This window comes from Pristis pectinata, chromosome 4, assembly GCF_009764475.1.
Source record: "Pristis pectinata isolate sPriPec2 chromosome 4, sPriPec2.1.pri, whole genome shotgun sequence".
NCBI lineage: Eukaryota > Metazoa > Chordata > Chondrichthyes > Rhinopristiformes > Pristidae > Pristis > Pristis pectinata.
The window spans coordinates 21538443-21552289 of NC_067408.1; the positions used below are offsets into that span (position 1 = coordinate 21538443).

A 13847-nucleotide genomic window follows, 5' to 3' on the forward strand; every position below is an offset into this window, starting at 1 on the left:
AGAACCAGGCTTGATTGACTCAGTGAATCTGCTGGCATACTCTGCCTGAATTCTACATGTATAAAAGCTTTAAGGAAGTCCTCTGGAAGGAACATGGCTACTTTCTGGGTCAGTAACCCAAGTCAATGTCATTGATTTGCAGGAAAGTGTGAAGATGAAAATAAATTGAAAATGGCAACAGAGGAGGGAGAAAAGGTAAACAAGGTATATATTCTGAACAGTTTTCTTTGATTCGCAAACTGAGAACTGTCCTAGTTAAGACAATGCAACACAAACAATTTTGAAAAATCAGTTTAATTGAGAAACCACAAAACTTTGCAGGTATACAAAAATATTTCTGATTTTTCAAACCACAGTGTTGGGGAAAAAAGATGGGTTGAGAATAAGATTGATTGCTATTTTGTTTACCTTGTGCTGCTGACAAAGATGAATTTCATTCCCACATACAAATGTGTTTTTTATCTTGTCAAAAGTTATAATGTAAAATAATGCACTTACACTGAACTCAACATTCAGTGTTTTTTCTTTCAAAATATCCATAAAATAATTTCATTTTATAAGTTACAATAATGTTCATTATGTTTCAAAATTAGATACCTCTATTCCATGTATGTATTTGCATTGGTGTGGGTGCTAAACCAAATAAAAACTTACAAGTAAATTAGTGTCCTCAGGATAGTAATCCCAATTGATGGCCACGTACCACAGAAAATAATTCATGTGGGTCTAATTGCCACAGAAGAATTCAAGTCTGGATAACCTCCGTTATTTGTGGTTTTAGAAGACTCAAGGGAACATTAAATGGCAAAATCTAAAGCTTTGAGGAGAATATTCTTTGGCTTCTGACCAGTACAGAATGTGGATCAATTATAGGGACAAGTTGTTTCACAAACAGTGCCTGATCAAATTTTGCAGTGTAAGATAATATTCTAAAATTTAGATCCTTGATATCGCTATATGGAACAGTGACCTAGAATGTTAAATAACCTAATGAAAGTTCTTCTTTAATGTACTCTTTGTTTTGTACATATTAGTGAACCTATACCTATCAACTAACTGCCAATAGTTCCCCTTTTCTTGCTGGTAATATACTCACTGACTGATTTTACAGTGTGCAACCTGAACCCCAATATCCTTGTCTTCTTGGATCTTGGGAAGTCTTTGCTCATTTGAAATTTCATTTTCTACTTTTTTAGAAACTTTGATTCCTTCATCTAAGATAGAATTGGATTTTCAACATGATTCTGAAGGACTGGAGATGAAAGAACAAGATCTGGTAATAAGAAGGAACAAATTGAATCATTAATTTTGGACAATGTATGCACTGCATGTTGATGTTCCAAAGCACCAATATAACAAATTTATTTGCTGCAAGCACAGTAAGCAGTTGTAGGCATAGGAATTAAACAACACTTACAAAAAAAAAGCCTCATCTTTTGCAGTTTGCATCGGGGGTGGGGGAATAGCATTATTGCTAAACTTGTAAGAATTTCACCTACAAATGTTTAATAGATTCTATAATGTTGATTTCCCCTTTCCTATCTGTTAGGTTTGCTGGCATCCAAGAACAGGGAAATCATCAAGCAGACTGAATAGCAAGTCAGAATAAAGAATTCTCGCAGATATCAAACCAGTAATTAACAACCACAGATAATAATTAACGTTTTAACAATTTTGCAGAAAACAAAATAAACATTGTAATATAAATTGGGATTAAGTTAGAAGATTGAAATAACATAAACATACAATATAAAAAAGCAAAATCATTTTTCTATCATGTTCATGTCTGACCTTAACCTGGTACAGGTAAAAAATTCAAGTAATTATTACCTTCTGCCCTAATTTAAAACTGGATAATGTATAATAATGCAGAGAGCTCAGTAATAAAGTCATGCATTCACTGATGGAAAACTGTTCAAGATTCCTTCAAACATAATGTATTTTCCTACTGAAAACAATTTTGTTAAGCATCAAGGCAATAGAATGTTAAATAGAATTATAATTACCTGAATTTTCTTTAAAAGAAATCACAGTAACAAGATTGCTTCTTTATTTAAAGAACATTCTTGATAATGACCACACCTCCTTTAAAAAGACCACTGAAGGAAGAACTTTTTTAAACCATTTAAAATTATGACATTAAATTCATTGATGCTAAATCTTTAAACACCAAGTGATTGCCCCATACTTTGCATGTGCCATTGTCTTTATTTCTGACATCATTTTGGTTGAGAAACTGTACTAGATCTAAAATAGCATCCAAAGTGAATATCTAAAATTGTTAAACTTCCTTGTACTTACAACTGCCAAATTTTAAAGGGCATGCATGAGCATCCATTGGGAAATCTTCCAAATGCATAGGACACTCAGCACGCACAGTCAACCTGGAAAAAAATAAAGGTTGTAAATTGATATTAAAGATCATAAAGGTCCTTAAACAAAGTATAATTGAATATCAATGATGTACTGTAATAAAAGATGCAGCCAGCACAATAATGATGTTTATACCAGAGGGTAAAAGCGGCAGACAAATGATATACATTATATGTTAAGAATAGAAACAAAGTCTAATGCCTTGCCGATGTTATCTTGGATTATAGTATGCATTATGAATGATTATTTTCATTCATATTTTCAGCACATTTTCAATATTTAATATTTTATTAAACATGGTTCCATTGTCTCCAAAGTCAGTTGAAATTCTCTGGTTGTACTGTGTAAAGGCTATGATAATATATACAAGTTGTACATTGGCCAACATTTGTTGTGGCAAGTATCTAACATTGATTGCCATTGGTGAGGCTTGCATTTTCCTATTTAAGTTTTGACGCTTTGCATGCTATGTTCTTTCAGATTTACTGAAAACGGAGCAAGAAGAAACCGAAAAGAAAACAGGGACCAATAGGGTATCTTCCTGGGGAGTCCAGAATTAAAGTACAACAGCACAATGACTTAGAAAGAAATATATATTAGAGGCGGTGAATTTAATACCATTTCAGATACAGAAAAAGAAACAAAACAAGAAAATGGATTGATTGAGAGAGAAAAAAAAATATTTAAATCAAAAATATTATATCTTTGGAATCTCCAACAATAATTGAAGCTTGAAGGAGTTGGAGTCCTCACATAAGAGCAGACACCCCAAGTTTCTGATGTGATTCCAGAAATCTTGATGCTGAGGTAAAGGAGAGTTCTTCTACCACAGAGAGCAGGGAAGACTTCAGCACATGGTCAATGGCTGTGGGAGGAGGCAGCAATCGGGTCATTGAACATAGAACATAGAAAATTACAGCATGATGTTGTGCCGACATTTTATCCTGCTCTAAGTTCTAACTAACCCTTCCCTCCTACATAGCCCTCCATTTTTCTATCATCCATGTGTCTATCTAAGAGTCTCTTAAATGTCCCTAATGTATCTGCCCCCACAACCTCTGCCGGCAGTGCATTCCATGCACTCACCACTCTGTGTAAAAAAAACTTACCCCTGACATCTCCCTTATACCTTCCTCCAATCATCTTAAAATTATGCCCCCTCGTGTTAGCCATTTTCACCCTGGGAAAAAGTCTCTGACTGTCCACTCGATCTATGCCTCTTATCATCTTGTACACCTCTATCAAGTCACCTCTCATCCTCTTTCTCTTCAAAGAGAAAAGCCCTAGCTCACTCAACCTATCTTCAAAAGACATGCTCTCCAATCCAGGTAGCATCCTGGTAAATCTCCTCTGCACCCTCTCTAAAGCTTCCATATCCTTCCTATAATGAAGTAACCAGAATTGAACACAATATTCCAAGAGTGGTCCAACCAGAGTTCTGTAGAGCTCCAACATTCCCTCACAGTTCTTGAACGCAATACCCCGACTAATGAAGGACAACACACCATATGCCTTCTTAACAACCCTATCAACCTGCGTGGCAACCTCAAGGGATCTATGGACATGAACCCCAAGATCCCTCTGTTCCTCTACACTGCTAAGAGTCCTTCCATTAACCTTGTATTCTGCCTTCAAATTCGATCTTCCAAAGTGTATCACTTCACACTTTTACAGGTTGAACTCCATCTGCCACTTCTCAGCCCAGCTCTGCATTCTATCAATGTCCTGTTGTAATCTATAGCAACCTTCTATACTATCCACAACACCACCAATCTTTGTATCATCAGCAAACTTACTAACCCACCCTTCCACATCCTCATCCAAGTCATTTAGAAAAATCACAAAGAGCAGGGGTCCAAGAACAGATCCCAGCAGAACATCTCTGGTCACCAACCCCCAGGCAGAATTAGAGCAAGAATTAGCACTCAAATGCTCAACAGTTCATCATATAATCACCACTACTCACACCCACATCTCACACCATTCACACAATGCCAGCTATTCAACCAAGAAAGACACATCACTCATCTAAAGCAGGCTTGCCCATCTTGTGTATGCCACAAAAGGGCCTAATACACACTTCTGCAACTTTGGTTTGCCCTGCGCCAGCTAGCTTTGGCACTGATTCTCTACGGAAAAATAGTTCTCAACTTCATTGAAGTAAAAACAATGTTGGTACTTACCATAATCAATCCAATGGCAGCTTGCAAAATCCCTGACTTCCATGCTCCCCAATTTTGCCCAGATTCCAGTTGAACCTCATAGATCCTCAATGACAGCACTCACAACCCTTGGGCTATTGTCAAGGTTTGTGACCTGTCAGCCTGAATCCGCAAAAATACATCCAATGTCAATGATATTTCTGCTCAACCTCTCAACATTTTAACCTAGTTATGTGATTTTCCTACCAATTACCTTTCAAACCCTGATTTCTGACTTTCAGACTCATCCATTCCTCCTTCACACCCCAATGATTCACACTAATCTCTCTGCAGGACATTGGAGCAGTGCAGGCTCCTGTGGTGCCATTTACATTGTGACAAGGTTCAAGTCTCGAAGTCTTCAGATCTATCATTTTATGTATGGGTTATAAACCCTGTGTGGGTAAAGCACCAAAAAATGGAAGCTTACAAATATTAGGGCAATAAGTTTTATTCACATGAATGCACCAGCTTATTGGGGAATAATTTCATTAAGATCAGTCAGTCTCCTTTTTAAATGATGTCATAATACCTAAAGGCATTTTGTCTTTTCAGCTGTCGTTCACTTAACAAATACAGCAGATTAGATGCTGAATTTCTAATTAAGCAAGATGCAGTTTCTAGCTGAGAATATGTCAGTTTCTGCATGATGCCATGAGACCCAGGATCGGAACACTGACACCGAAAGCACACTGCACAACACTTTGATATAGCTCCTTGCAGCTGTTTATGCACTCCACTGAAGAATTTACATATCTGGTAACCCAAATTACCTGAAAGTATGCTTTATAGTAATTAATACTTATCTTGCAGCATTAAAATATAGATGCATTTCTTTTTCAAATATTAGGTTTAAGGTCAAAATTATACAGCAATTAAAGCAACTTTTTCATTTTCTTTCTGAAATTTTATTCATGATATGTACTAATTTAAGAGCCAATGAAAGAAATAAAAAGACTGCCATTTATAAAGCACTATTCAAAACCTCAGGAAACCCAAAGCAATTTTCAGCCAATTAACGTTCTGAAATGTATTCCTTGTTGTAATATAGGGAACACAGCAGCCATTTGCACACAAGCACGTTCCTACAAATGGTGTTTATGATAAGATAATGTTTTAGTGATGTTATGGGGAATAAATATGGAACAAGACAGATGGAATAACTGCTCTGCTAGATGGCATGTAGAAATTTTGCGTCTACTTGGTATGCTGTGATTTTACTATAATTAGAAATGGGGTACATTTGACCTCCATTAGTGGGAAATCACCACAGTTTGGTACATTTGAGTTTCCACAGCAGGATGTGAACCCACAACCTTCTGACTCAGAAGTACTAAAGCTACAGAACTAGTTTAAGCCTTACATTAGTGTTCATTCTACGAGCAGAATAAATGGTGCTGAAGAACGCTGTAAAGAATAATGTATAAATTGCAAGACATCCCAAGACATCTCACAAGATGGGAGGACAGGACACAGAACAGTAGTTAAAAATAGTGGGCCACCCACCTTACTGTAGTTTTGGCCATTGCTGCATTCCCCAGGGGAATATTCAGAACTGTATGCTGGCTACAGAGGAAGATGTCCTCTAAATTTACTGTATCACTGTATTTTTGTGACTATTTTAGATTCATAGAGATTCATAAAGTTTACAGCACAGAAACAGGCCCTTCGGCTCTATTCATCCATGCCGGCAAAGGTGCCGATCTAAGTTAATCCCAATTGCTTGTATTTGGCCATTATCCCTCCAAACATTTCTTATCCATGTTTTTTTTTAAACATTGTAATTGTCTCTGCCTCTACCACTTCCTCTAGCAGCTTGTTCCATTTAACCACCACCCTCTGTGATGCCCTGTAAATTTTTCCCCTCTCACCTTAAACCTGTGTCCTCTGGTTTTGGACTCCCCTACCCTGGGAAAAAGACTGCGACTATCTACCCTTTCGATATCCATGCTAATTTTATAAACCTCTATCAGGTCAGCCCTTAGTCTCCTTCGCTCCAGGGAAAACAGTCCCAGCCTGTCCAGCCTCTCCTTATAACCCAAGACCTCCAGTCCAGACAACATCCTTGTGAATCTTTTCTTTCTCCCTCTCTGGCTTAATCATATCCTTCCATAGTGTGGTGACCAGAACTGCACACAATACTCCATGTGCAGTCTAACCAATGTTTTATACGACTGTAACATAACATCCCAACTCCTGTATTCAATGCCACAGCCAATGAAGGCGAGCATGCCATTTGCCTTCTTCACCACTCTGTCAACTTGTGTTGCCCCTTTCAGGGAACTATTCTTGTACCCCAGGTCCCTCTGTTCAATAACACTCCCCAGACCCCTACCATTCACTATGTATGTCCTAACCTGGTTTAACTTCCCAAAATGCATCGCTTCACATTAGTCTGAGTTAAATTCCATCTGCCATTCCTTTGCCCACATTTCCAGTTGATCAATATCCTGTTGTAACCTTTCTAGTTTTATTCACGTTCTTGTTATGCTCAGCTGGGGTAATCAAACACTACCCATCTTTCTATATTTTTTAAATTTTAGGCCATTTTCATAGTTTCATTCTCAAACTAATTATAAGTAAGTACAGGGAACACCTTATCATGACCAGTTTTTCCATCTATTAATTCTTCTATCACCAGCACAAGAAATGTTCGCAACCATAAATATCTGGTAATTTGTTACTTTTAATACCAAAGTTAATTAAGCTTCACTTTAAACCATTTCTTTTCTTGATCCATCCTCTGTTCAAATACAGGTACACAGCAGTCATATACTAAAAAAATTCTCTTTGGAGACAGCAATAACTCATCCAAATTCCTCTTTAATTTGTTTTTGGTTGTGTTTGACATATTTATACCAGCATCATGCCGAGTAAGGAAAATTGTGTTGAACCTAGCAAATTTTTCATAGACAGAAGATAATTCCTTTTCACCAATGTGTGCGTCAGAATGGTATTCTGTCTCAACCATTGGAATGGGAAGCAAGATTCCCAATCCCAGAAATAAAATAGTTGGAGCCGTGCTGTGGATCTCTCTGTAAGAAGGTTACTTAATTAGCTTTTAGAAAAAATGGCATAGTTACATCAGTAATCCAGGCTACAAGCCCAAAGCTGAGTCCCACTATTACCATTTAACATCTTGGCACTCCACTTTCATAAAGCATCCCACATTGAAAAGTTCTTGACCCAAATCCTTCCAACAATCATAAAAAAGAAAATGCATCAATGTAGCATCTCATGTAGCCTCATAATATCCCAAAATGCTTTTGAGTTAGTGAGGTTCTTTTGATGTAGTCACTGCTTTAATGTCAGATATTGTGCAACTCATGCATAGCAACACCCACAAACAGCAGTGTTATAATGATCAGATCATTTGCTCATTTTTGGGTGAGATTTTCATGTTTGCTAGCTCTGTTATTTGGGAATCAAACTTGCCCATAGGTGTCAACATTAGTGCAACACCCAAAAGAATATCAGTAGCAAGATTTTAAACAAATTGGTCTGAAAAACAACAGTTGTTGCTCACTCACAGAGGAACTAACCTTGAAGGCTCAGAAATAATATAATTTCAAGGGCCAATCACATAAAACCGGCTTTGATAGCCAGAGTGCTGCACACCACACTACACTGCTCACAATGAACACTGACCCTTGCTTATTCTTCACACCCTTTACAGCAACATAAACTGCGTTCCAATGCCCATTCATCTAGACCTAACATTCCTCTTCATGGATGACAAAGGTGCGCAAAAAAAACAACTCCAAAGCATTCCCCCATAGGTACTGCACCATATCCACCCAGATTTCATGAGGAGCCACACTGCTACTCAATGTCTACAAAGGCTATGCTTATACAAGATGGTCATCAAATTATATCTGTGATCTCATGACAACCACCTCAAGAATAACCTCACACATGCTTGAACTACATTTATTGTGGAAGTCAAGCTCATACTAACTCTCAGCTTCCTAACTCTAAAATCATTCGAGACTGCAGTTGTAAATCACAGTTTGTTGAATTAGGGAGCCATTCATGCTCTTTACTCCAAAAGAACAGGCTCTATATACTTCTCCATCAGCCCACTGGTTCTTATATTATTAACAATGTTTAATGCTGGAAGAACAATGCAGGCTTGGCCTCAGTTTACCATTTCATCCAAAAGATGGCACCACCAATAATGAGCATTCCTTCCATACCGTACAGAAATAGCAGCCTGTTAATTTTTTGTATGCTAGTCTTCAGAGTAGACCTTGAATGCCCTTACACACAAATTGCTGGAGGAACTCAGCAAGTCAGGCAACATCTGTGGAGAGAAATAAACAGGTCGACGTTTCAAGTCGAGACCCTTCATCAGGACTGTCCTGATCCTCACCAGTCCTGATGCACAGCTTTCTAAGAGAGATTGAGTAAAACTTGCCTATAATTAGTACAGTTTTAGAGAAAGACCAAATGATCTCATAAAATATTTTTAAAGGGATTAGTGTAGGAATACTGTAAATGGTTGCTTGATAGTCTTACATGGACTCAGAGATTGAAGGGCCTGTTTCCAGGCTGTCTGACTCTAACTCATAGAGGTTATTGGCCATATATTTCCCAAGAAGCTCTGTAACCCGTCTCCTAACATGAATCATTCCATTCATCTCATCAGTTGTTTACCTCTATTGGTTCTCAGTTAAGCATCAATTTAACAAGAACTGCTTATTGCAAGCACTTAGCCAACTACCACCATAGACCATTAAATGATAGTTAAAATTCAAGACATCCCCAAATTAATATCATAAATGCAGTAGACGTGTGAATGTAATTCTAAAGTATGTTCTTGTCCTTGAATTCAATTTAATGGTAACAAACTGTGGCAACCATCATCCAAATTCCACATACAATTTCACCAAACTATTTCTCTTCATCACAGATTGGGGGAGATTAAGGAAGTTTGGCTTATCACCAAACACTCTAACAAACATCTACAGATGTACTATTGAAAGTATCCTGACTGGTTGCATTATGGTCTGGTACAGCAATTTGAATGTGCAGGAATAATAAACTGCAGAGAGTAGTGGATTATGCCCAATACATCAAGGGCACATCCCACCCCACCATCAGTAGTATCTACAAGAGGCAGTGCCTCCAGAAGGCAACATCTATGAATCAAAGATCCCCACCATCCAGGCCATGCCATCTTCTCAGTTGCTACCATCAGGTGGGAGGTACAGAAGCCTGAAGTCCCACACCACCAGGTTCAAGAAACAGCTTCTTCCCTTCAACCATTCCGTTCTTGAACCAACTGGCACAAACCCTAATCACTACAGTTTAGCACACTGTCACCACTTTGATCACTTTGCACTAAAATGGACTTTGTTTTGTTTTTGTTCTAATTGTGTTCTTTCTTGTAAAAAATTGTATATAATATTATGTTTAATTTGTGTTTTTCCTTGTGAATGCTACTTATTTGATGCATGTGCCTGTGATGCTGCTGTAAGTTTTTCATTGCAGCTCTGCATACATGTACTTGTACGTATAACAATAAACTCATCTTTGACTTGGCTTTGAAACATGAGAGACTAACCGTATGAAAATTACATGCCAGTTTCCCTTTCCTGCAAGAAGGTGTATTCTTCCTGTTCAATTACTTCACTATATGTCTAAAATTGAGAGCTCAGTGAAGCAAGAGACTAAGACTGCAATCCATCAGTCTTTGAAGGTGTTTCCCAATGCTAATAATGATTATTCACATATATAAAACTTGTAAGTACTATACCCAAGTAAAATTTCAGTTCATCTCTCCCACTGAGTTGAATTCAAATGAAAAGCCCCCTTCTTGAATATTTGTATTCTGCAATATAGCAATTTTTCCAAATCCCTTCCTATCCCATTATTGAGTTTCAAGGAAAACAGTCCTTTCCATTCGTTATAATGATGTCATTTAAATAGATCAGGCTGAATATAGGTAGCTGTATCAAACCACACTTCCACAAAACACTACTCAAGTGACAATAAAGTAGCTGAGGATAACATTTTATGCCTACAGCTTCACTGAGATGATATTTATTTTCAATTTTTCATAAGCATGCAAAGCATTTTACATTTCATGAAATACACTTGTGATATGGACAGAGGCAGCAAAATGAATTAATTTAACTTCAAAGATGTTGATCGATAGAGGAATGTTTTTAAAGACAGGGATGCATCATGGTCCTTTTCATTAGCATTGAGGGATTCTTAATCCTCATTTACTATTGGACCAGACCGTGGGTTAGTTCATTGTTTTAGTTAAAGAGTACTACTTGCATAGTATAACAAGGAGTTAAATTATCTGCTCCCAAAATGGCTCAACAGCAGAGTGATAAAGAGCAACTAAAAATGGTTGGCAATTGTATCAATTTATAACATGAAGAGACTGTAAGACAATTCGATAGAATCAACTTTCTATTAGATTGGAGTACATGCTCAGCTTGCTAAATTGGTCATTTTGAATACATTCAACACTGCCTTTCTAGGTGAAATACACTTAGTAGCTAGTAGTCTTCAATAATGCTATGGATGAAAGTAGTGGGAAAATCATTTGTTGCAAAACTATAGAAGTGAACAATGTTCTGTGGAATAGAGCAATGATAGAGCAGATTTAGCTAAGTAATGAAAATGAATGTTGTTAATTACCCATAAATAACTTAGATTAATCCATGATGATTATCTGAATGCTAACTTATGTGACCTATTCACCATTCCTACCTTGCCTGTTACATTACCAGATAATAGCACAGTGCAAACTACTAAATTAGATTTTTCTCAATTTTGTACAAAGGGCCACTCACTTGTTTAGCCAACCATATCCAAAAGAATGACTGTCAATGTTTTCCAATGTTAAGTCAGAAGAATTTATTTGCTCACCTCATTGTGTACAAAAGCGTTCCATCTTCAGTTATCCTCAGTAGTTTATTGGGCATGGTCATGTTATGTGCCACTGACTTTTTCCCATTGTGAAAAAAAGTGTCCGGGGTCCATATTCTACTGGCCATTAAATTATTTAAACGTAGAATAGTCATGGGCCCTTTGAATTTCAACCTTTCGTCTTCCCAGCTCTGACGAAAGAACACGTCTATTGTGTATTCCTGCAGAAACCATCAATGCAGTCATCATTACAGTTCTATTTAGAACAGTACAAGAGAAAACTTGTACTGTTCCTGTGGTTTGATAATCTAAACACAGTACAGCTTTACTTCTTACAAGTAATTCACTATCAGTAACAGGAATTTCCCTAATAACCATGTGAGGAGGGCAAAGTCATTCTTTCTGAATTTTGAAGGTGTAGTTCTCATTTGCATCACTGTTCTTCACTGAATATTTTGATCAATTATTAGTTAATAAATAATCTTTTAAGCATTATGAGTGAACATATTATCTCCATGCATTCCATTGACTGTGTTACTGATAAATGAGTGATTACATCCCATAACCTTGCTGGAAATGGTGGAGCATATTAAATATACATGGAACAAATTCATATTCTTCCCAAAAAGCTGACAAGTTGCATCAGTTCAGGCTCACTCATAATGCTTATTAGAAAGAGAATTTGATAAAGGCTGCATTTTCTACCAAACATTAAGACAGCAAGTTGGTATGACAACACGTTTTAATTGAAGGTTGCCTATTGAACTATCTAACAAGAATATAAATTAAACATCGTTATTAATTCGTGCCAGTGGTGAATTTTGTCGAAAGTGAGAAAAAATTTACAATTACCATGTCTGTGTCTGAGACGGGTCCAAAACTCGTTACGTAGATATCCGTCTTGACTTGTGTTATGCGCTCTGACAAATGATCAAATTGGGATAGTTATTTGATCTGCTTCAAGTTACTAACTAGGCTATCCTGAAGAGGAAACTCCATTGCTTTTGAAAGATTATTCCAGCTTTTTCACTAAAACGTCAAATATCCTCCATTTTGATTATTAAAGAAATAAATTACCCGTGTCGACCATTGCACATTTGCAACCCAAGGTGAAATTAGCGGCGATGGCATATTTGCATACCAATGACTTTGTAAAATATAAATGTATGGAATCATTTAAATTGACATACGTGTTAGATAAAGCGAAGGTGCCCTGGTCTCTAAAGAGGAAAAGGCTGAGGGTTAATCCTATAGAGGTCTTTGTGGACGAACTGTTACCGCAAATTAAACTGGGACACACACATACACTTACAGGCGGTCACTTATAAGGGACTCAGGAAAAAATATACTGAACGCGGAACCTACTATCACGTAAAATGGCTGAGGTGAAAAGCACTGATGCACTTAAAGGGAGGTTGGAGTCAATTCTGAAAGGATATGTTGATAACGTTAGAAGAAGAGCGGGTGGAGGCCTCACACCCCACATCCACCCCCACCCCACCCAGCGGCGAGTTAAACCTCTTCAAAAGCATTTCTTCAGAGTGAAGCATTCATCTTTAGTCTTCTCCTGTAATTTGATCTTTTGACCCAAGGGACTAGCCTTCTGGGTTTACTTGTAGCATCTCGCGTGTATCTCAATAATCAAACACGGATCTAATGTTCCAGGCGGCGTCTGACGGAAGCACTGTGCAGTTTGACCATGGGGGTCCTCTAACCTCGCAATGTAATACATTGTTTATCTGTGTGTTTGATTGTTGCTCGGCAAGTTTACCCTCACTCTCAGATTTCTAAGTCCATCCATTAACCAGCTCTTACCGCCTTACTGTTTTCTTCCATTATAGATCATAGTTTATATTTACCACATCGAATAACATTTCCCATAGTATTATATTACTACAAATATTATTACACGTCTTAAAGATGTAGAACCCAACAACTGTTCCAGGATCCAATCCTAGCGGGCCGTTATTCGCATTTTCAACATTCAGTAGAGAGCACTTGTGTGACTAGCCTAGATAACCGCAACGTAGATGGCAATGATTAATAACGTATGTTGCATGTCCTCCTACACTACATATAACACTATTCAGATGCACATCTGTTTCATTTCCAGCCATGCCGCTATACAAACCTCCCAAGCCTGGTCTCAGACGGTTATCATATCCATCCAGAAGACTGTCGAGGATTCTAGTGAAGATTGTAATGTTGTTCTTGGCTTCGTCAGACATTTGAAGGCTGTTGTGGAAGTGATATGGGGGTGGAGGGAATAAAACAGGAGACATACATTGCATTAAATATTCACATATCTTCCGATTCCTGGCCTTCTTCCGCAGACCTCAAACCCACCACACTGAAAGAAGCCACCCAACTAGAGCAAACCATCAC

At 37.6% G+C, this 13847-nt stretch overlaps 1 protein-coding gene across 1 annotated transcript in view; it reads right to left on the minus strand.

Moving 5' to 3' along the window:
* Positions 1-13847, minus strand: part of LOC127569344 (gamma-aminobutyric acid receptor subunit alpha-1-like) — a 36802-nt gene that overhangs the window by 18266 nt on the left and 4689 nt on the right. Inside the window, exons 3-6 of the mRNA XM_052013899.1 lie at positions 13594-13697; positions 12315-12382; positions 11463-11683; positions 2302-2384 (exon numbers count right to left, since the gene is read on the minus strand). Coding sequence (XP_051869859.1) covers positions 2302-2384; positions 11463-11683; positions 12315-12382; positions 13594-13697 — 476 coding nt within the window. The remainder of the gene's footprint in view (positions 1-2301; positions 2385-11462; positions 11684-12314; positions 12383-13593; positions 13698-13847) is intronic.